The 25,126-nt window shown below is 42.3% G+C and overlaps 1 protein-coding gene across 2 annotated transcripts in view; it reads left to right on the top strand.

Annotated features, from left to right (window-relative positions):
* Positions 1-1,607: 1,607 nt before the first annotated feature.
* Positions 1,608-25,126, top strand: part of LOC122944005 (dimethylaniline monooxygenase [N-oxide-forming] 2-like) — a 65,538-nt gene continuing 42,019 nt past the window's right edge. The window contains exons 1-3 of one of the 2 annotated variants that reach the window (XM_044302198.1): positions 1,608-1,670; positions 3,522-3,658; positions 15,448-15,636. In XM_044302198.1, coding sequence (XP_044158133.1) covers positions 3,527-3,658; positions 15,448-15,636 — 321 coding nt within the window. In that variant the 5' untranslated portion in view covers positions 1,608-1,670; positions 3,522-3,526. Of the gene's footprint in view, positions 1,671-3,521; positions 3,659-4,032; positions 4,151-15,447; positions 15,637-25,126 lie in introns of those variants that run through there. The other variant, XM_044302200.1, reaches the window with a different exon arrangement.

Below are 25,126 nucleotides of genomic sequence, written 5' to 3'. Positions count from 1 at the left end.
GTTAATACCCTCAAATTAAAGTTGACAGTCTGTATTTAAAGCACATCTTGTTTGTTTTATTTCAAATCCATTGTGGTGGTGTATAGAGGCAAAAATGTTAGAATTGTATCGATGTCCCAATATTTATGGACCTGTCTGTAGATAGAGGCACATTTATTAAAACGCCGGTTTTAATAAAGCCCCATAGCTGGAGGTGCAAGCATCTCTATAACTTCGGCACATCCAGCGCCGCTTCTAAATGTAAGCCAGCTTCCGAGCTGTCCTACATTTAGACCATTTTCTACGCCTAAAACAGGCGTAGAAAATGGTAAATGAGACAGGCCTGCTGGTCCATCCCCTTCCCCGCCCACACCACGCCCACAATTTTAGACCTGCTGTAAGTGGGGAAAAGTTGCAGACATTGGCGCAACTGTTGTGCTGCCATCTGCACTTGAAATACGCCTAATATAGGCGTATTTCAGTATAATAAATGACCCCCATAGTCTTTTTGTCATTAGGAATATATATTTTGTAAAACTGCTTACAACATCCCAAATATATATATACAGTACAGACCAAAAGTTTGGACACACCTTCTCATTCAAAGAGTTTTCTTTATTTTCATGACTATGAAGGCATCAAAACTATGTATTAACACATGTGGAATTATATACATAACAAACAAGTGTGAAACGACTGAAAATATGTCATATTCTATGTTCTTCAAAGTAGCCACCTTTTGCTTTGATTACTGCTTTGCACAATCTTGGCATTCTCTTGATGAGCTTCAAGAGGTAGTCACCTGAAATGGTCTTCCAACAGTCTTGAAAGAGTTCCCAGAGATGCTTAGCACTTGTTGGCCCTTTTGCCTTCACTCTGCGGTCCAGCTCACCCCAAACCATCTCGATTGGGTTCAGGTCGGGTGACTGTGGAGGCCAGGTCATCTGGCGCAGCACCCCATCACTCTCCTTCATGGTCAAATAGCCCTTACTTTCAAAGTTTTCCCAATTTTTCGGCTGACTGACTGACCTTCATTTCTTAAAGTAATGATGGCCACTCGGTTTTCTTTACTTAGCTGCTTTGTTCTTGCCATAATACAAATTCTAACAGTCTATTCAGTAGGACTATCAGCTGTGTATCTACCTGACTTCTCCTCAACGCAACTGATGGTCCCAACCCCATTTATAAGGCAAGAAATCCCACTTATTAAACCTGACAGGGCACACCTGTGAAGTGAAAACCATTTCAGAGGACTACCTCTTGAAGCTCATCAAGAGAATGCCAATAGTGTGCAAAGCAGTAATCAAAGCAAAAGGTGGCTACTTTGAAGAACCTAGAATATGACATATTTTCAGTTGTTTCACACTTTTTTGTTATGTATATAATTCCACATGTGTTAATTCATAGTTTTGATGCCTTCAGTGTGAATCTACAATTTTCATAGTCATGAAAATAAAGAAAACTCTTTGAATGAGAAGGTGTGTCCAAACTTTTGGTCTGTACTGTATAATACCTCTGAGTTATTCTGAAGACCTGTTTACTTTTCCTGACAGTCAAGCAGATTAGGCAATATCCGTATACAGCAGCAGTATAACCTGAGGCTGCGAGCATAGGTTACTTATTACCTTTTATCAGTCTCGTCTCTGATACTGAAGCAGATTTTTAGCTGGAACGAGCTCCTTAAGATCAAGGTATTTTACTTAAAAAAAACATGTTAGAGGTTTTAAAATGTAATCTTTACATTGTCCATCTGACAATAGGGATAGTTTATAAAATGAAAGTAAATGGTGCACATTTGTCTTAACTGTGTAATGTACGTGCAACGAACAAACATCTTGTGAACATTTCTTTTGCAAACAAAGCCATACACATTTTAGTCTATATTGGCTGTTATAGTTCTTCAAAGTGACCATACATGTTCAAAAACTGGGAGATGGGTGAAAGATCTTTCTGGGAATGATCTTTCAACAAAAGATCTTTCATCCAAGAAAGATCTTTCTTTAAAGAGGACCTGTCACCACAAATACAATGCAATACATTCTGCAGGCAGCATGTTATAAAGTAGAACAGACGATAGATAGATAGATAGAAAATATTTGCATAGGATTCAATAAAACTTATAATTTATATCTTAGCTTTTTCTAACTTATGATCACCCCTGTGAACAGCTCTCAGTACATGGGGGAGGTATTATCAATGTGCATACTGTGGTAGCTGTCAGTCACTTATAGCCATCCACGGAGGTGGCCTTAAGTTCCCACAAAAATACTCCTGCACTGCATCCGTGACAGGGAAATAAATATAGTTAATCTGTCTGTTAGTTCGGTGGGTGTCATATAAAGGTATTGCCGCTGGAGTTATGGACAGTTGTAGTAGTGCGTCTGCTTTTGCAGCATAAGCACTTAGGCTGCTTACACTTAAAGCTTCCAATTGGACCGGTACTACCCGAACATGAATCGAGACTCGGTTTCGGTCAGGACCTCCCCTTCCACTCCCCCTTCTATGCAATTTTTGGCGTTTTTTTAAATGTATTTAAGTGTGTCTTGAAGTTGTGTTTATTGTATGAGCAGTCTGTACCTGATTAAGGGGTGTTTTCTGCCCCGAAAGTCATTAAGTCATTAAATCAAGTTTGTGTCATCATCAAAGATTGGTATTTGCACCGTGGGAGTTTATTCTTTCTACTTAACTTTGCCACTTCCTCCAGCAGGACTTGCAATATGCTAAAATACAGTATGAAATATACAACAACTTGCATGAAAAATGATAAATGAGACAGACCTACTGACCCGCCCTCCTCCTGCCCACATCATGCTTTTTCTTGGCATTCGGGAAAAGCTGCATGAGCGGCAAAATGTTGCAGATTTTGCTACAAAAAATCATTGTGACAAAATCTGTTACATTAATACACCAAAAAGTGACGCATAATTCATAATAAATGTCCCCCAAAATGTTTAATGAAAACATACCGTATTAGGAAAACTGGGTGAAAACAGTTTTGACCAAATCTGGTCCTCAAGACCTACCAATACTGTAGGGAGAATTGATGAAGCAGTTAGAATTGATAGAGCAGTTTCTGTAAGCTGCGACACCTAATGCCAGCATTTCAAATGCTTATTCCTACCACTAGCACTCAGTTAAAAGAGTTCAATAACTCTAACTGATGACGCAACCTCTGGATAGGTCATCAGTATCTGATCAATGGGGGTTCAACATCCGGGAACCCGCCTCCCCCACAATCAGCTGTTTGTGAAGACACCAACACAGTGGTCTTCTCGCAGCTTACCAAGTTACAGATAAACTTGATGTAATTGGCCTAGGGTAAGGTGCGAGGAGCCTATAGCACTCACAGGAGCACTGATGCCTTCTCAACCAGCTGATTGGCAGTGCTCCCGGCTGTCAGACTCCAACTAACAGATACTGATGACCTATCTAAGTGTCCGAGGCCCCTTTCACCAGAGTTCATATTTTTTATGTGAATAGTATGGCATAACATTTCAAATGCATTAATTTTGAACTTTCAAATTTTGAACTTTATTTTTCAGTAACTATGTCGAAGAAAGTGGCTATTATTGGTGCAGGGTGCAGTGGCCTCGCAGCCATCAAATGTTGTGTAGAAGAAGGTCTGAAGCCTACATGTTTTGAGCAGAGTGATGGAATCGGAGGACTTTGGAGGTTCACAGTAAGGATTTTTAGATTACATTTTCATTAAAGTGTAACTGCCATTTATGTATTTTTCCTTCTACATTGAAAGGGAACATTTTTCTAATATGCTTTACTGTATTTAGGAGAAAACTTGCCCTTAAATGTTCCTTAGCAGCGCCCATTAAATAAACATTGCTAAGACCCATCTGTCTTCCTTGTACAGTACAGTGCAGTACAGATTGCGAAGACGGCTGGGCTCTCCGCTGCTGTCCACACTGCTTCCTCACATACTGTACAGGATGTTGCTATGTGTACCCTAAATATGTGTTCATCTCCCTGCTATTTCTCAATGATGAGTGTGGTCAGTGCTGACAGTGAGAGATCCCCAGTGCTGAATAACTAACCAGCCCCGGGAGATCCTTGACAGCAAGCAGTAAGCTCTTGCTATTGTGAATGCACGGAGACAGGGTGAAGCTCTTTTACAGTATAGAAGGACAGCATGTTGTTTCTTACCTCTGGTTTTGTACGGGTAAGTTGTCATTTTACCCTTTCAGCCACATAAATGAACTAGTTGTTTTTGGACGAGTTCTGGATCAAAATGTTTCTTTATCACGTCTATTTTATATGATCTGTAGAATTACAATGTAGTTATGCAGCATGGATTCACAGAAGATAAAGGCTGATTCTATGAACTATATTGTACACTGTAAAAGCCATTTGCACTTTGCACTGATTTTTGTATTTACTCCTGGCTGCTGTTGACACAGCATAATTTGCTCTCATTACTCTCTCACCCTTTGGGGTGAAAGGTTTTTAATCTGAAGATCCAGTAGGATTTATGATTTATAAATTATAATGCTTTGGTAATAGTTTCTAGAGGATTCAGTGATTCTTTTGATAATGATTAAACTGATTAATGTAGGATCCTGATTAGTGTTGGGCGAAGCAAAACATTAGATTTAAAAAAATTGGTCATTTGTATGGTGTCTTGACAACAGACGTTACCATCTATTTTTTGTGTCCCGATGTTGGTATTACAAATATTGGTTTTGCCGAAGTAACACACTTGGGGCAGTATGTTTTACACTGGCATATTGGATATTGTTACAGTTTTGAGCTTAAGGAAGAGTGAGACCCTCAATCGAATCACTTCACATATTTTTAAGTGCTTTAACCCTATATTTTTAATAAATACTACTGATGCCCCTAGCACCCCTAGAACCAGTGTTTTTCACTCCAAATCACAATAATTCCATGGGATTCCTCTAAGTTTGGCCGCTGCAGGAGGGTGCAGCTTCAGTACAGCATCACTGAGAATAACCAGTTATCAGTATTGTGCCTACTGCGTCTGGTAAGCAGTAGTGTTGATCGAGCACCAAAGTGCTTGGGTGTTCGGGTGCTCAGGTCAAACACCTCGGGATGCTCGGGTGCTCTACCGAGCACAATAGAAGTCAATGGGAGAACCCAAGCATTAAACCAGGCACCCCCTGCTCTGAAGAGGGGAGGGTGTCTGGTTCATAGGAAAAAGTCAGAAATTGATGGGAACACCACTGAAATGGTTCGGGAACAGCATGGGGAGGATTTCTGGATGCATCTTGGACTCCCAGGTCGCTGCTGGGATGTTGTCTGAGTAGTACGGCACTTTTACAGATTGACAATAATACGCACAAAACCGAAGATAAAATACATTTTGGAGGAAAAACTGTTAGGAATTTTTTTTTCCTGTATATTTACTTGACTATAAAGTGCAAGTGCTGCCAAAAATTACAAGGAGGAGGCAGTCCGATACAAACTTTATATCACATAATAGACCGCCTCATTCACATTTTGGTAGAATTGTTCATGTAGTGGGACTCCTACACTCATAAAGTCTATGCACTAAGTGAAAGGGCTTCAAATAATTACAAGTAACCGGAACTCCAATACACCCTCTATTACACATAAAGGAGGGTCTCATCCCTTGAAAAATTATGATTGATGGCCTGCTGGTGACCCTCAAAAACATTAGGAGCAAGGGCCTGCTGGTGACCCTCTAAAACATTACGGGCGAGGTCCTGCTGCTGAGCTGACCATCTAAAACATTAGGGGTGAGAGTTTGCTGCAGAGCTGACTCTCTAAAACATTAGGGGCAAGAGTGGCTGCTACTGATCTGAGCATCGAAAAAATTATGGGCGAGTGCCTGCTGCTTAGCTAACCATTGAAAAAACTATGGGCGAGGGCCTGCTGGTGAGCTGACCCTCAAAAACATTATATGCAAAGGCCTGCTGGTGAGCTGACACTCTAAAAGATTGTAGGTAAGGGCCTGCTGGTGAGCTGACCCTGTAAAACATTATGGTTGAAGGCCTGCTGGTGAGCTGAATCTCTAAAACATTATATGCGAGGGCCTGCAAGTGAGCTGACCCTCTAAAGGATTGCAGGTGAGGGCCTGCTGGTGAGATGATCCTCTAAAACATTATATGCGAGGGCCTGCAGGTCAGCTGACCCTCTAAAGGATTGCAGGTGAGGGCCTGCTGGTGAGATGATCCTCTAAAACATTATATGCGAGGGCCTGCAGGTCAGCTGACCCTCAACAACATTAGGAGCGAGGGAAAACTAATAAGCATGTTGATATGATGGAAGAGGAGGCAGATGAGAAAAGGAAGATTGAACCATATACCCTAGGCCGCGCATCAGGGTTGCCCAAGGAACTACGTACTCTGCCGCCAGCGTTGTCAGCTGGAAATTTTGTAGCAATTTTTCCACAAGGACCTTCTGTTATTGCACCATTTTGCTCATCCTCTCCGCCACAGGAATGAGAGATGAGAATTTTTTTTTTTGTAGCGGGGGTCGAGAAGGGTGAACAACCAGTAATCGGTGTTGTCTAAAATGCTTAAAACGCATGGGTCACGGGAAAGGCAGCCTTACATAAAGTCAGCCATGTGTGCCAGAGTCCCAACAGGCAAGACTTCACTGTCCTCATCAGGAGGATGACTCTCAATCTCCTCATCCTCTTCCTCCTCTTCTGCCTATTCACACTGAACAGATGGAATTAAACTTCCATGGGTACTACACTCTGTAGCAGAGGCAACTGTCTCCTGCTCCTCCTCCTCCTTCTCATCATCATTATCCAATTTGCGCTAGGAAGACAAACTGAGGGTTGTCTGGCTATCACACTGTGTAATGTCTTCCCCCATTTCCACCTCTTCCACATGCAAAGCGTCGGCCTTAATTGTGAACAACGAGCGTCTGAGTAGACACAGAAGTGGGATGGTGACACTGATAATAGTGTTATCGCCGCTTACCATCTGTGTTGATTCCTCAAAGTTCCTTAAAACCTCACAGAGGTCAGACATCCATGCCCACCCCTCGCTTGTGAAGTACAGAAGCTGACTGGAAAGGAGATGACAATGTTGCTGCTGGTTTTCCACTGCTGCCCTCTGCTGCTCACAAAGCCTGGCCAACATGTGGAACCTCGAGTTCCAGCACGTGCTCACGTCGCACAACAGTCGGTGAGCTGGCAATTGTAAGTGCTGCTGCAGCATTGACAGACCGACGAAAGCTGTCGATGACTTGTGGAAATGGGCGCACCCTCACCAGTAGCTCGGGCAAATTGGGGTAGGTTTTGAGAAACCACTGAATCACTAAGTTAAAGATGTGGGCAAGGCATGGGATGTGTGTCAGCTTGCCGAGCTCCAAAGCCGCCACCAAGTTACGGCCATTATCAGACACAACCATGCCTGGTCTCTTATCCCCTGCCACAGCTCTTGCGGCGGTGTGCTGTTTGTCACCTAAGCAGATCAGCTTAAGCACAGCCTGTTGACGCTTCCTCACTGCAGTGCTACACTGCTTCCAGCTACCAACTGATAGCTGACTGGTGCTGCAAGAGGATAATTCTGAGGTGGAAGTTGTGGAGGAGGCGGAGGAGGAGAAGTGGGGGTTGGAGCCACTAACATAGGTGGTGACGGAAACTCTGATGGATGTAGGGCCCGCAATCCTTGGCGTCGGTAGCACCTGTTCCCTCCTAGGGTACGACTCGCTCCTGGCCGTCACAACGTTCACCCAGTGTGCCGTCAGGGAAATGTAGCATCCCTGGCCGAAAGCACTTGTCCATGTGTCAGTGGTTAAGTGGACCTTCCCAGTAACTGCGTTAGTCAGAGCACGGGTGATGTTACGGGACACATGCTGGTGTAAGGCGGGCATGGAACACCGTGAAAAATAGTGGCAGCTGGGGACTGTGTAATAAGGGACGGCCGTTGCCATTAGGCGGCGGAAAGCCTCAGTGTCCACAAGCCTGAATGGCAACATTTCCAGGGCCAGTAATTTGGAAAGGTGCACATTTAGTGCTATGGTCTGTGGGTGGGTAGCTGAGTATTTGCGCTTGCGTTCAAATGCCTGGGGTAAGAACATTTTTACGCTGTGCTGGGACATGGAAGTGGATGTGGTCGCTGATTGTGCTTGTGAAGGTGCAGGGCGGGAGGCATTCAGGCCTGCGCCTTCGACAGGGGATTGGCCAACACGTAACACAGAGGAAGAGGAGGCAGTAGTGTGACCCGCAGACACAGATTGTGGACCCAGGCACCTATTACGGTGCTTTGATGCCATGTTGCGGATCATGCTAGTAGTGGTGAGGTTGCTAGTGTTCACAACCCCTGCTCATTTTTGTATGGCACAGTTTGCAAATTACAATTCTTTTGTTGTCCGCACTTTACTCCAAAAAGCTCCAGACTGCGGAACACCTACCCCTTGGCAAGGGAGATTTCTGCAAGGGTGTGTTCCGGGGAACAGTTGCGGGCCTGTTTGGTGTGGCCCGCCTTCTCTCTTTTACCACCCAACTGCCTCTTCCAGCCTGTTGTGGTGCTGCAGATCCCTCCCCCTCTGTACTGCTGTCCTTGCTCGGCTTGCCACCTTCCCAGTTTGGGCCAGTGACTTCATCGTCCACCACCTCCTCTTCCACTTCCTCACTCTGCTCATCCTCCTGACTTGTTGACCTAACAATAACCTCAATTATTGACAACTGTGTCTCATCCTCATCATCAACCTCTTGAGACCCTAATTGCCGTAGACTTATTGGCAACTGTGTCTGACCTTCATCATCCACCTCGTGAAACACTAATTGCCATTCCCCACCCGCATCTTCTTTTGACTGTGGATGCGCAAGAGTGCACATGATCTCTTCATGTCCCTCTTCAAGCGGGCTTGTCGAGAGGCCCAAATTAAGGAATGGTGCTGAAAAGAGGTCCTCGGAATATCCGAGTGTGGGATAACTTGTTTGGCAAGACTCTCCATGGTGGGAGGTAGAAGGATCAGGGTGAGAATTGTGTTGACCAGACTCTTGGCTACTGAGACTGGACTTGGTGGAAGACAGGGTGGTGCTTAACCGACTGAAGCATTATCTGCTGCAATCTAACCGACCACCTGGTCACACTGGTCTGACTTCAAGAGCGTTGTCCTGCACCGCCCTGCAAACTGGGACATGAAGCTAGGTATCGTGGATTATTGTTTTTCTTGTGCTCTGGCAGCAGGCACAGTTTCAACGCGTATACTCACAGATTGAACATAGTCCTGTTCAGGGGAATTTATGGTAGAATGTGGTCGTTTGACGAGAATTCACAGAAATACCACCATTCTAAAACATAACCTTTAATGCTTTTATGTTAAAAAGTCAATACACCCTTATAATTACAAATAAATGATAATCAAAAAATAAAAATAAAATCTAAGGTCAGGTTGCTGTTCCCTTGCACGGTGTTTGCAGGAGGGTAAGGAGATGTTAGTGGGGCCTATTGGGGGCAGTATCCCTACTTCTGGCCCTAGTAAGGTGGCCTTGCCTAAATACGGAATAGCCGCCCCGATAGGGGCGATCCCGTTTCTCATGCCTCCTAGTATCCCTGGGTTGACCCTAGCATGGGAAGGATTCCAACCTGTGGAATAGATAGCCCTATCTTTAGACCTAGGCTATTATAAGTACAAAAAATAATAAACAATTAAATACAAATACCCAGATGAAGTGACGGAAAACACCCTAATTGATAGGTGAAATAAATAGTATAGAGTAATAGAAAAAATAAATCATAGAAATGTCCAATATCGTCCCTACGTGTTTCACCTGGTTTGTGTGAGGCTCATCAGGGGACATATCTGACTATAGAGTACCTATCACCATTAATAGTCACCTGAGCAGTTCAAATTATACTATATATAAGTTAATTTATTAACTTTTTTATTTTTCTCTCTTTTATGATAGTGAGGAAATCACTGGAACACGTGATAAAAATTTAATACCAGCTACTGACTGGCTAATCATTGTAGAAAATCACCAGTTCAGCTTGCAGAGCACGGGACATCGGTTATACAGATATAGTCTAGGCACTAATATTTAAAGTGACCTAGAATGACCCCAATGTCTAGTGTTCTAGGCTGAAGCCAAATGGGATATACCAATTACATATACAAGTATATGACCCGTATCTGAATTAAATAAAGCAATGCCCGATTATTTATTTTCCACCGGTATCTGGATATATATGACTAAATTGTATCAGGTGTGGTTAGATACAGATAAATCTAATACATATGGCATATAATAATCATTAGTGGCCACTCATGGGATGGTTACCGGTCCAGGTAAATGATACACAACAGATTATCAGTATAACATGGGGACTGGTATCAAAAAAGTAGTACTGATCTGGTTAGCGGTACTTGCGTTCCCTTCATAGTTGTTCAGATGAATCATCGGCGATGTCCGAAAGTTAAGAGGCCAATAGCGGTGGGGCATCATGATGACACAGAAGCACAATGGCAATGGCGTCCGGCAGATGTAGCAGCGAGGTGCTGCTGGCGTTTTTACCTTTTAAAGGTTACTTCCGGGTATCGGGTGACGTGGGGCTCCCACGTGATGTTGGTGCCGTGTAGTGTCTGACGTCAGACGCCGGCACATGACCAGGTGATTCATTGGGGATGTAACTGCCGGATAGTGTCTGACATCAGACGCCACCACATGACCTATATGCCGGTCACATGACCGCTCGTCCGAGCCATTGAAGGAAGGCGGGCCAATAACATTTGTAGCTAAATAGGGGGTAATAATCGGATAATATAGCTACCTTAGTATTATATGATTTAATAGGGGACAAATTTATATAAATGTAATATAATCCCATATAGCCAGGTACAACCATATAAATCAGGCTTATTTGGTATCCCAGGCTGATACATTAATATATACGTGGCCAGTTAATGAATTGGTTAGATTATTTAAAGGGTGACTGGCTAGTACATAATACATGATAAGGATCAAATATGGAGGGGTTTACCTCCCAGTTAACAAATGTTGTACTCTATAAATGATATATTGATCCTTAAAGATAGAGAGGACGCCTTAAATGAAACACGCAAAGTTGATGCACTCATTTAATCCAGCAGGTGCGACAGTGTTTAGCCTGAAGATCCACCTGGAATATTTTTGTTTTAGCAGTTTATCCATGTCCCCACCTATTTTAGACATTTTTAATACCTCAATCATAAAAAAATGAATAGGTTTAGTGGACCCTGCATGGTTGGTCCATATATGTCTTGATATAGATTTGTCCCGTCTATCACGGATGTCCCCAATATGTTCAAGGATTCGCTTTTTGAACATCCTTTTAGTTTTACCTATATATTTGAGTCCACAGTCACATTGAGCCATATAAACGATCCCAGAGGTATTACAGTTGGTAAAGCTACGGGTATAGAAAGTACGATCTTCCAGGCTGTTCATGAATGTTTTTCCTGGAGCTATAAATGTGCATGCTTTGCATTTGCCGCACTTGAAAGTGCCCATCTGTCTGTTGGACAACTACGTGCTTTTTTCTGGGGACTCAAAGTGACTATGGACCAATGTGCAGCCTATATCACGTCCACGTCTATAGGTAATAGCCGGGCTTTCAGATAGTACAAGGGTCAGGTAAGGGTCTGTCTTTAATAGAGACCAGTATCGATTTAGGATGTCTCGAACTTGTTGGGATTCTGAGTCAAAAGTTCCAATAATTCTGATTGGATCTTGAAGGTTCTTTTTCTTGACTTGCGGTTGTAGCAGGGCGGTACGATCCCTTGAATTAGCCCAATTCCATGCTTCATAAAGGCATGGACTTGGGTAACCCCTCTGTTTAAACCAATCAAAGAGCTTAGATGCTTCATGTGTAAACTTTTTGTTTTCAGAAAAATTTCTCCGAACTCTTAAAAACTGCCCCTTAGGAATATCCCTTTTTAGAGGGGTGGAATGAAAGCTATCCCAACGTAGAAGACTATTAGTGGAAGTCTTCTTCCTAAAGAGGGTCGTTTTTATGTAGTTATGTTCATCTCTTTTTAGACAAATATCCAGGAAATTGATGGTGTTACGGTGTATTTCTGAAGTAAAGAATAATCCAATATGGTTAGAATTAAGTGTGTCCATAAATTGTTGAAACTCACTGACTGTCCCTGAGCAAAGAAGTAAAATATCATCTATGAACCTGGACCAGAGTGTGATGAATCTGGTCCAGGGTAACATAGATTCAGAGAATACAACCGTGTCCTCCCACCAGCCTAGGAGCAGATTTGCATAAGTTGGTGCACAGGGGTTACCCATCGCGGTGCCCCTGAGCTGGTGGTAGAAGCAATCTTCAAATACAAAATAGTTGTGTGTCAGGACAAAATTGAGAAGTTGAAGTGTAAATTGGTTGTGTTGGTATAAGTCCGTCGATCTAGAATCTAAAAAATATTTGACTGCTTACAAACCCTTGTTATGAGGAATTGAGGTGTAGAGGGCTTCTACGTCTATTGAGGCGAACCAGCTGTCTGGTTCAATGCTGACACCTTCAACTCTATGCAACAGGTCCGTCGTGTCCCGTAAATATGAAGGGAGTGTGGAAAGAAAGGAACGTAGAACTTTATCGATGTACACACCAGCATGATGGGTTAGGCTCTCAATCCCCGAAACTATGGAGCGTCCTTTTAGGGGACTAGTCCTCTTATGTATTTTTTCTATGTTACTAGTCCCCTTTTTTGTATCTCAAATTTGGACTTATCAGACCAAAGCACAGATTTCCACTGGTCTAATGTCCATTCCTTGTGTTCTTTAGCCCAAACAAGTCTCTTCTGCTTGTTGCCTGTCCTTAGCAGTGGTTTCCTAGCTGATATTCTACCATGAAGGCCTGATTCACACAGTCTCCTCTTAACAGTTGTTCTAGAGATGTGTCTGCTGCTAGAACTCTGTGTGACATTGACCTGGTCTCTAATCTGAGTTGCTGTTAACCTGCGATTTCTGAGGCTGGTGACTCGGATTAATTTATCCTCCGCAGCAGAGGTGACTCTTGGTCTTCCTTTCCTGGGGCGGTCCGCATGTGAGCCAGTTTCTTTGTAGCTCTTGATGGTTTTTGTGACTGCACTTGGGGACACTTTCAAAGTTTTCCCAATTTTTCGGACTGACTGACCTTCATTTCTTAAAGTAATGATGGCCACTCGTTTTTCTTTACTTAGCTGCTTTTTTTCTTGCCATAATACAAATTCTAATAGTCTATTCAGTAGGACTATCAGCTGTGTATCCACCTGACTTCTCCACAATGCAAATGATGGGCCCAACCCCATTTATAAGGCAAGAAATCACACTTATTAAACCTGACAGGGCACACCTGTGAAGTGAAAACCATTTCAGGTGACTACCTCTTGAAGCTCATCAAGAGAATGCCAAGAGTGTGCAAAGCAGTAATCAAAGCAAAAGGTGGCTACTTTGAAGAACCTAGAATATTACATATTTTAAGTTGTTTCCCACTTTTTTGTTATGTATATAATTCCACATGTGTTAATTCATAGTTTTGATGCCTTCAGTGTGAATCTACAATTTTCATAGTCATGAAAATAAAGAAAACTCTTTGAATGAGAAGGTGTGTCCAAACTTTTGGTCTGTACTGTATGTCCATCCTGTTCTGGTTGTTCCTGACTTCTTTCGGTCCTCACCCTGTCTCCTGATCCTCCCCTGTTTTGTGGGTCCCATGGTCTGGGCTGATAACCACTTGTATATTGCTCGTTCCTCCAGTTGGATCTGGAGGCTGAATATCTATTACGTCCCTAGTTTCAACTAGCCCAGGGCCACGGCCTCTGCATGCACCATCAGCATCACGGCCACTTCTCTATCCCTTACTGCTCACCTTCTTCATATTAAATGTTATATATGCTTGAAAGTATGTCACACGTATAGTAGCATAGGATTTGTAAGTGTATGTGCAAAAAAAATTAAAAGTATTGTTGCTGATGTTAGCAGCGGCTAATAAAAAATCACAAGGAATGTCACTGGTATTTGGGATGTGGAAACGTTACACAGGAGAAATACTGCAGTTAATGTCGCTGATGTCAGCAGTGGCTAATAAAAATTTACAGCGAATGTCACAGGTATTTGGGATATGGAAACATTACACAGGAGAAATACTGCAGTTAATGTCACTGATGTCATCAGTGGCTAATAAAAATTTGCAGCGAATGTCACAAGTATTTGAAATATGGAAACATTACACAGGAGAAATGCTGCAGAAAATGTCGCTGATGCCACCAGCAGCTAATAAAAAATTACAGGGAATGTCACAGGTATTTGGGATGTGGAAACGTCACACAGGAGATATACCGCAGATAATGTCAATGCTGTTACCAGCGGCTAATAAAAAATTACAGGGAATGTCACAGGTATTTGGGATGTGGAAACATTACACAGGAGAAATACCGCAGATAATGTCGCTGATGTCAGCAGAGGCTAATATAAAATTACAGGGAATGTCACAGGTATTTTGGATGTGGAAACATTACACAGGAGAAATACTGCAGATAATGTTGCTGATGTAAGCAGCGGCTAATATAAAATACAAGAAATGTCACAGGTATTTGGGATGAGGAAACGTTACACAGGAGAAATACCGCAGATAATGTTGCTGATGTCACCAGCGGCTAATAAAAAATTACAGGGAATGTCACAGGTATTTTTGATGTGGAAACATCACACAGGAGAAATACCGCAGATAATGTCGCTGATGTCACTAGCGGCTAATAAAAACTTACAGGGAATGTCACAGGTATTTGGGATGTGGAAACGTTACACAGGAGATGTACCCCAGGCAATGTCACTGTCCGCAGCAGACACCGTCTATGGATAAAGTAAACTGGATGTCACTGATATTTTTGGGATGCACACATGTTACACAGGAGATGTAGAGCAGATAATGTCGCTGTCTGCAGCGGCCCAACTATTGCACGCTATTTAGCGCAGGATGCACTAAAAATAGATACTGCTGCAGACACAATAGTCCTTTAAAAGAACTTTTGGGACTGTAAAGTTTTAGCAATTTAGCACAGGTTGCGCTAAAAATATATATTGCTGCTGTCACACACAACAATAGTCCTTATAAGGACTTTAGGGTCTCTGACAAGTTTTTCAACGTCAAAAAACTCCCTACACTATCTTTCCCTTCTTCAGCACAGCTCTCCCTGACTAACACTGAGCCGAACACGTGTCATCAGGTGCTATAAAGCACCCTATGACGCGTTCCGGCCAGCCAATCACTGTAATGCCAGTAACCAACATGGCTACGGCATTACAGTGAAGGGCAGTACTCATCTGCATGTTTATTGGCTGCGATCACATGCGAAATTCGACTGAATACCGCCATGTGCTGAGCATCGAGATGCTCGAGCCGTACTGGTGTTTGGCCGAGCATGCTTGATCAACACTAGTAAGCAGCCTTATAACCTTGGTGCTGCAGTTTTAATTGGGTTATACACAATGAAGTGTGGGTTCTCTGCTTGTATCTTCTAAATGTTTACCATTGTCATTCCTTATAGGAAACTGTGGAAGAAGACAGGGCTAGCATTTATAAATCCGTTTTCACAAATACTTCCAAAGAGATGATGTGCTACAGTGATTTCCCGATGCCTGAAGATTTTCCTGTATACCTGCATCATTCCAAGATCTTAGAATACCTTCACCTGTATGCAGAACACTTTAACCTCAGTAAATATATTCATTTTCAGGTAACTCCCAAAAGGAATTGTCCAGTGCTGAGAACAACATATTAAATATTTTGTCTCATCACACCCTTTGTTATTTCACATGCATATTAAAAATGTTTATTTCTTTTTTTTTTTTTAAAGGAAGCATTTACTAGCAGGTGATAGCGAGTTCCAGTACACTCCAAAGTATTGGAGTATGAGTGAAGGTCCAGCAGTGCTGTGAACCCAGAAGCAATCCACACTCAAAGAACTAGGACAGAACATTTTGTACAGCTCAGCTGTTCATCCAATAGAAACAATCCAAACAGAAAACAATACAGTACACAACCTATATGTTTTGGAGAGTACAGCTTGCCCTTACTCATTGTTACACCCACACTTGTAACCATGAGTAAAGGCGAGCTATAGACTCAAAATGAGTAAGTTGTGAACTGTATCCTTTGCTGTTTAGATTTTTTTTTTCTGGGTGAAATAAGGCTACTTTCACTTTAGCGTTTTTCTCTTTCAGGTATTGAGATCCATCATAGGTTCTCAATAGCGGAGGAAAACGCTTCAGTTTTGTCCCTGTTCATTGTCAATGGGGGCAAAACTGAACAGAACGGAGTGCACTGTTCCCATGCTGGACAGAAAAACGCTGTAAGTAATGTTTTTGAGTGTGTCATGGGATGCGGAGCAAGACGGATCCAACATAAAACACAATGCAAGTCAATGAAGCTGGATATGTTTTCTCGGACACAAAAGAAAACGGATTTGGCGCCCATTGACTTACGATGGTTTTAGTGCCGGATCCATCATGACCATTTTAAAGATAATACAATCAGATCCGTTCTTAATAGATGCAACCGGTTGTATTATCCTAACGGAAGCGTTATTGCTGATCCTTGACGGATCCAGCAAGAATGCAAATGTGAAAGTAGCCTAAAGACTGCATTTATCTGTAAATTGGATGCTGGAATATACTCTCTTCTTTGGTTTTGTCGGTCTGGGTCTGGGTGTGCAGACATTTCACACATCCCAGTGGAGCCAGCAGGTGAGCTGTAATTTTTGACTCATAGATCCCTTGTAGACTTGTGTATTAAAAAATGCAAAGCAGCCTATTCTCTAAACAAATGAATGTAATTATTAAAACAGGAATACCTATTTAAAGCTACTTTCACACTAGCATTTTTGTTGGATCCAGCAGGGTTCAGCAAAAATGCTTCTATTACTGATAATACAACCATCTGCATCCGTTATGAATGGATCCGGTTGTATTATCTTTAACATAGCAATGACGGATCCGTCATGAACTCCATTGAAAGTCAATGAAGGACGGATCCGTGTTCTAATGTGCCAGAGAAATCCGATGGATCCGTTTTGCTCCGTATCCCAGGACGGAAAGAAAACAGCTTGCTGCCGTTTGCTCTCCGGTATGAGGACGCAGCCAAATGGAACGGAATGCATTTTGGAGCATTCCGTTCTGTTCAGTTATGTTTTGTCCCCATTGACAATGAATAGGGACAAAACTGAAGCATTTTTTTCCGGTATTGAGACCCTATGACTGACCTCTATTCCGGAAAAGAGCAGTGCTAGTGTGAAATTAGCCTAAGTTGATCATCCATTATATGACGGTTGATGTTGGGAGATGACCTCAATTGAATTTCTTGCCCATAGGCAACCACCAACCTTGACTCTGCTATGTGTGTTGTAGAATCTATATACTTTTAAACTTTTATGACTACTGTGTTTAACAAATTATATTCTCCACACCAAAATTATAAATACACAGTACATAATGAATCTAATTATATATTTTATTAATTTCATATCAAATAACATTTAAAAGTTAGTAGCAACGTCGGACACACATGTGCATTCCTTATTTTAAAGAGGTTATGCATGGGTTTGTGGGGATGACGTGATGATGTAGGCATGCTGCGTGGCGTCCTCCTCCCCTTCTCCTACCTCTCCTACCTCACCATGCCGCGTGCCCTATCTGCCGGGGAGGAATAAGCTAAGTGCTGGAGGTGCTTTGTGCAGCCGACTGATGGATACCAGCCAGGGGGGTGCATTGTAATAACTGGTCCCTGATCGGTGCTTCGTGGCTTGACGGTGTGCCTGGTTCCTTCAGGCTTCTGCTAGCCTTTCCGTCCCTTGCTTCCGGTGGATCTTCAGATGACTTATCCCTGTGTCCTCCTCTCCTTATATGCCTAACCTGCCATCCTTCTGTGTCCAGGATATGCCTCTGTGTTCTTCCTGCTGATGTCCAGGTATAGGCGGCTCCCTCTCTGTCCTCCGGGTTTCCCTGTTTTCTCCTATGCTGCTTCTTTGGGGACTAGTGCTGGACTCATGTTGGAACCTCTTAAGTAAACTGCTGCGGTTTTCCGGTTATTATACGAAGACCGGTGAGACCAGTCCTTATTGGGCCTAATTTTTTCTTTTTTTTTGTAATTATTTTTTCTCTGTGTGAATGCTTCCTTTTTTAGATCTTTCTGCTGGTGCCTTGTCTATTTAAAACAATACAACATTCCTGAACTTGATTCCCCTACCCCCTTCCTTTTCATCGAATTAATATTAAAATCTGGTCTGGTGGAATCAGTAAGGTGGTGATAAGATCAACCAGGGGGAAAATGTGAGAGCAGAAAAAAAAGAAAGAAGAGAGTAAATAGAGGGGAGAAGGGGAAGTAAGAGAAGGGAAAAGAGGAAAGAGGAAAAAAAGGAGATAAGAAAAAGGAAAGAGGATAAGAGAGAAAAAGAGAAGAGAAAAAAGAAAAAAAAGTGCGGAAAGGGGAGAAGGAGAGGGAAGGAAAAGAAGGAAGGAGAGAGAAAAAAAGGGTCCTAAGCAAAATAGACAATTAGCAGACTATTCTAAAATGGGGCAGAAGCATACAGAATCAGCCAACATTGATCAGTTTTTGAAATCTAATATGATGACAAGAGTAGAAGCAGGTCAAAAAGGGATGTTTGATTCCAATGTTAAAAAAATGCTGCACTTAGAGTGGAAGAAGTAGCAGATAATTATTCTCCGGAGGAGGGGGCGGAGAGAGGGGATATAAATGACTCGCCTATTATTGAATCCACCCCGCAAAAAATAATAATTGGATGCCTGCACATTAATAATTGATTAAACATTTAACACCTTAAGGACACGGCCATATTTCACCTTAAGGACCAGACCATTTTTGCTAATCTGACCAGTGTCACTTTATGTGTGAATAATTTTAAAACACTTTTACTTATCCAGGCCATTCTGAGCATGTTTTTTTTGTCACATATTGTACTTCATGACACTGGTAAAATGGAGTAAAAAAAAAATCATTTTTATTTATAAAAAAAATACAAAATGTACCCACAATTTTGAAAAATTAGCAAATTTCCAAATTTACATTTCTCTACTTTTATAATAGATAGTAATACCTCCAAAAAATATTATTTTACATTGCCCATATGTCTTCTTCCTGTTTGGATCATTTTGGGAATGCTATTTTATGTTTTGGTAATGTTACAAGGCTTAGAAGTTTAAAAGCAAATCTTGAAATTTTTCAGAAAATTTCTAAAGCCCACTTTTTCAAGACCAGTTCAGGTCTGAAGTCACTTTGTGAGGCTTACATAATAGAAACTACCCAAAGATGACCCCATTTTACAAACTACACCCCTCAAGGTATTCAAAACTGATTTTGCAAACTTTGTTAACCCTTTAGGTGTTCCACAAGAATTAATGGAAAATAGAGATAACATTTAAAAATTTAACTTTTTGGGCAGATTTTCCATTTGAATCCATTTTTTACAGTTACAAAGCAAGGGTTAACAGCCAAACAAAACTCAATATTTATGGCCCTGATTCTGTATTTTACAGAAACACCCCATATGCGGTTGTAAACTGCTGTACAGGCACACGGCAGGGCGCAGAAGGAAAGCAATGCCATACCGTTTTTGGAAGGCAGATTTTGCTGAACTGTTTTTTTGACACCATGTCCCATTTGAAGCTCCCCTGATGCACCCCTAGAGTAGAAACTTCCAAAAAGTGACCCCATTTGAGAAACTGCACCCCTCAAAGTATTCAAAACTGATTTTACAAACTTTGTTATCCTTTTAGGGGTTCCACAAGAATTAATGGAAAATAGAGATGAAATATCAGAATTTAACTTTTTGGGCAGATTTTCCATTTAATTTTTTCCAGTTACAAACCAAGGGTTAACAGCCAAACAAAACTCAATATTTATGGCCCTGATTCTGTAGTTTACAGAAACACCCCATATGTGGTCGTAAACTGCTGTACGGGCACACGGCATTGCACAGAAGAAAAAGAACGCCATAAGTTTTTGGGGAAAGTAGATTTCACTGGGATAATTTTAAGCTGCCATGTCCCATTTGAAGCCCCCCTGATGCACCCCTAGAGTAGAAACTCCAAAAAAGTGACCACATTTTAGAAACTACGGGATAGGGTGGCAGTTTTGTTGGCACTATTTTAGGGTACATATGATTTTTGGTTGCTCTATATTACACTTTTTGTGAGGCAAGGTAACAAAAAATAGTTGTTTTGGCAACGTTTTAATTTTTTGTTATTTGCAACATTCATCTGACAGGTTAGATCATGTAGTATTTTTATAGAGAAGGTTGTCACGGACATGACAATACCAAATATGACAACTTTTTTTGGTTATTTGTTTCAGTTTTACATAACAAAGCATTTAAAAAATGATTCTATAGTTTCTCCACATTCTGAAAGCCATAGTTTTATTTATTTTTTGGGCGACTGTCTTGTGTAGGGGGTAATTTTTTGGGGGATGAAATGACTGTTGGATTGGCGCTATCTTGGGGTGCTATGACTTTTTGATTGCTTGCTATTACACTTTTTGTGATGTAAATTGACAAAAATGGCTTTTTTTACACCGTTTTTTTTTTTTTTTTTTTTTACAGTGTTCACCTGAGGGGTTACTTCATGTGAGATTTGTATAGAGCAGGTTATTACAGACGCGGCAATACCTAATATTTATACTTTTTTTTATTTATTTTACTTTAACACAATAGCAGCATTTTAGAAAAGAAAACATGTTTTTGTGTCCATTTTCTGAAAGCCATATTTTTTTTAATTTTTTGGGGTGATTATCTCATGTTGGAGTGATTATCTCATCTTTTGCAGGATGAGGTGAAGGTTTTATTGGTACCATTTTGGGGTACATACAACGTTTTTGATCACTTTTATTTCATTTTTTTTTGGAAGTGAGGTGGGCAAAAATTTCAATTCGATCATAGTTTTTCTTTTCTTTTTTTGTGGCATTCACCCTAAGGGGAAAGTAACATGACCCTTTCATAGATCAGGTTGTTACGAACATGGTGAAAAAAAGCGTGTAAAAAATAAAATAACATTTGTGTCACCTTACATAACAAAAAGTGTAATACCAAGTGATCAAAAAGTCATATGCACCCCAAAATAGTACCAATCAACTGTCATCTCATACTGAAAAAAATAGCCCCTACATAAGACAGTCACCCAAAAACAAAAAAACTATGGCTTTCAGAATATGGAGACACTAAAAAATCTTTTTTTTTTTTTTAAATGCTTTGTTATGTAGAACTGAAGCAAACAACCCAAAAAGTTGTCATATTTAGTATTGTCACGTTCGTAACAACCTGCTCTATAAAAATACCACATGATCTAACCTGTCAGATGAACACTGTACATAACTAAATATAAAACCGGTGTCAAAACAGCTATTTTTCGTTACCTTGCCTCACAAAAAGTGTTATATAGAGTAACCAAAAATCATACGTACCCTAAAATAGTACCAACAAAACTGCCACCCTTATCTCGTAGTTTCTAAAATACAGTAATTTTTGGGGAGTTTTTACTTTAGGGGTGCATCAGGGGGTCTTCAAATGTGACATGACAGCTTAAAATGATCCCAGTGAAATCTGCCCTCCAAAAACCATATGGCGTTCCTTTCCTTCTGCGCCCTGCCGCATATGGGGTGTTTCTGTAAACTACAGAATAAGGGCAATAAATATTGAGTTTTGTTAGGCTGTTAACCCTTGCTTTGTTACTTGAAAAAATTTATTAAAATGGGAAATCTGCTGAAAAAGTTAAATTCTGAAATTTCATCAACATTTTTCTTTAATTCTTGTAGAACACCTAAAGGCTTATTAAAGTTAGTAAAATCTGTTTTAAATACCTTGAGAGGTGTAGTTTCTAAAATGCGGCCATTTTTGGGTGGTTTCTATTATGTAAACCTCACAAAGTGACTTCAGACCTGAACTAGTCCTTTAAAAAGTGGGTTTTAGAAATTTTCTGAAAAATTTCAAGATTTGCTTTTAAACTTCTAAGCCTTCCAACGTCCCCCCCAAAAAAATGTAATTTTCAAAATCATCTAAACATTAAGCAAACATATGGGGAATGTGATGTAATAACTATTTTTGGAGGTATTACTATCTATTTTTGAAGTAGAGAAATAGAAACTTGCGAATTTGCTAATTTTTGGTATTTTTTTTAATAAATAAAATTAAATATTTTGACTAAAATTTACCACTGTCATGAAGTACAATATTTGATGAGAAAACAATCTCAAAAATGGCCTGGATAAGTAAGTGTTCCAAAGTTATTACCACATAAAGTGACACATGTCAAGTTTCCAAAATTTGGCCTGGTCCTTAAGGGGAAAAATGGAAGGGGTTAAGTACTCATTTGTTTACCCAGCTAAATTTTGGATAATTCTTTATGGGGAAACTTTTTTTTTGATACCAGCATTGAGTCCAGCATTCCGGCAAGTGTTCAGGATTTTTGGCCGGAGAGAAAACTGCAACATGCTGCTGTATTTTTTCCGGCCAAAAAAAAACATAAGAGGGACTAAACTGATGCATCCTGATGCATACTGAACGGAATGCGCTCCATTCAGAATGCATTAGGATTAAATTGATCTGTTTTTTCCCTGGTATTGAGCTCCTGTGACGGAATTCAACACTGGAAAAGTGTGAAAGTACCCTTAGTGTCTGTAGGAGGCAGACCTCCCTGCATTGCAGGTCTGCTGGTTTTTAGTTTTTTCTTCTTTCGTTTTTATCGGGAGTTTTAGGCAGTCCATAAAACTGTCTGCACTCCCACCCAGGAGACCGGGGGTCACCCAAACCCCCTGCTCCTTCCTGTGCTCCAGAAAAAAAGGAAGACCAGAGGTTCATGTAAAAACCTCTGTCTCCCTCCAGCCTTCGGATTACCATGGCCCCCCACAGCAAGTCCCCTCTGTTACCGGTGTAGCATCCCTCACCACAGGGCCTCACACCGAAGGTGGTGATCAGGCTTGAGACAGGGGGGCAGAAGACGCTGGGCAGGTGAGTAAAAGGATTGCCCCAGGGTGCCCAGTTCCCTCTCCTCCTCACATGATATGGTCCCCATGGGACTGGCCCCTCCAGGAGATCGCTGCTGGTGGGGGGGGGAGGGGTAGGCATGGTGACGGGACTGTATTATGGGGGATGTGGCAGGTTCGTGTTATATGGTCAGCCACCCCTGGGGGCAACAAGTGATGGAAGTGCTGCAAAATATGTAGCATTAACTTGAGGGCCCCTTAAAGAGGACCTTTAACTAGAATAAAAAATCTAAACTAACTATACAGACATGGAGAGCGGCGCCCAGGGTTCTCCCTGCACTTACTGTTATACCTGGGCGCCGCTCCGTTCTCCCGGTATAGCCTCCGGTATCTTCATATGTTAGGCTCCACCCAGGGGAACCTGTCGGCGTCTCCTTCTCCCATGCTGTAGCGCTAGCCAATCGCAGCGCTCAGCTCATAGCCTGAGAGGCTTTTTTTTTCTCTCAGGCTATGAGCTGAGCGCTGCGATTGGCCACTCTCCATGTCTGTATAGTTAGTTTAGACTTTTTATTCTAGTGAAAGGTCCTCTTTAAATTTAAAATAAACTGGCACCTTGGGGCATCTGGTTTCCAGGCACACCGTAGCTCCGGCGGCATCCTCTTGAACGCGCCTGGGACTTAGGAGTGGGCAGAGTTTCCTCCTCTGAGCACCACTCCCTGGTCGGTGCATCGGTTCGGTTCTGGGGCGGGGCCATTGGTTATTGAGGCCCCGGCTTCTGTGCGGCCTGTTCTTGCAGGGCCAGAGATGATGGGCGGGCGCTGAGAGCCGGCATATTTTTTGGGCGGGGCTTATGTTTGCCCTGCCCCCGCAGCAGAGCAGAGGGAGAGTGGGCTCCGCCCACTTTTGGATTAAAAGCACCTGCCAGGACACCGAAGGACGGGCTTGGTGCTTGGAGGGACACAGGCTGGGAAAGTGCTGTTTGTCCCTTCTTACAGGGCCTAACCTTCCCCTCTTCTTCGTTTAGGCATCTGGGTTGTCACTATGTCTGAGCCCAGACCCCAGCTCCCAAAGCAGGCAGTCCCTTTGGTGCGTCATTTTGCTTGTGCGTCGTGTCGTGCAAAATTTCCATCCCCTCAGTCAGACTCCCTTTTCTTTGCGTGTGCTATGCCGCCATCAAGTGGCTCGGCTCCAGACCCGTTGCTTCCCGCTGACCAACCTACGGAAGAACCGGAATGAGCGTGTTCCCGGTCTAGGGTGGTACAGGATGTCTCCAATACCAGCAAAGCTATTGTGGATATATTGGGGCGTTTGTTGGCAAGGCAGTCCTCTGACCGGTCCGACTCTGGGGATTTTAGGGCACGTGCCCATCGCGGCCTCCCCACAAAACAAGCCAGAACATCCTCCCCCAAAAGGGTTTCTGTTTCTCCCGCTTCCTCGGCCTCTCCCCCTCCTACTAGAGAGTGTCACTCCAACGTGTCCTCAATTGAAGAGGCATGCTCTGAGGACAGAGGGTCAGATGAGGATGTTGTCTCGCCAGAGGGTCAGTCATTCAAACTGTCCTCCATGATGTACAATCTAATTATGGTGGTTATTGAGACATTGCAGGTGGAGGATCCCGCACCGTCATCTGCCAGCTCGGGTTTTTCCTTTAGAAGGTCCCGTCGCTCGCACAAGTGTTTCCCCAACCACCAGGAGTTTGATTCCTCTCTCTCCAAGGAGTGGAATTTCCCTGATAGATGTTTTGAGTTGCCAAAACGCTTGAATGTCCTTTATCCTTTTCTGGAAGATTTGACTAAGAAATGGTCAACTCCACCTATAGTGGACCCGCCAGTTTCCTGCTTGGCTAAACATACTACCTTGCCAATGGCGGATGGTGCTTCTTTCTCTGATATCAAAGATAAGAAGCTTGAAGCGTTTGCAAAATCTGCCTTTAAAGCAGTGGGCACAGCACTGCAGCCAGTATTTGCCTCTACATGGGTGAGCAAAGCTATGCATGAGTGAGCAAGTAATTTACGTTAGGGTCTTGAGTCGGGAGTCCCCTCGGGGGAACTTGCAGATGTGGGCCTGCAGCTCTCGCATGCCAGTGCATATATTTATGAAGCATCTTTGGACGCGGCCAGGCTGATGGCGCGCTCGTTAGCCCTGTTGATGGCTATTCGCTGTACCCTATGGTTTTCTTGCTGGGCAGCAGATAATGCTTCAAAGCGGACCCTGACGGCCCTTCCCTTTACTGGCAA

The sequence above is a fragment of the Bufo gargarizans genome, chromosome 7 (assembly GCF_014858855.1).
Source record: "Bufo gargarizans isolate SCDJY-AF-19 chromosome 7, ASM1485885v1, whole genome shotgun sequence".
In the NCBI taxonomy this organism is placed as follows: Eukaryota; Metazoa; Chordata; class Amphibia; order Anura; family Bufonidae; genus Bufo; species Bufo gargarizans.
Note: the sequence above shows the minus strand (reverse complement) of the source record. Positions and strands in the feature narration are given on the sequence as shown.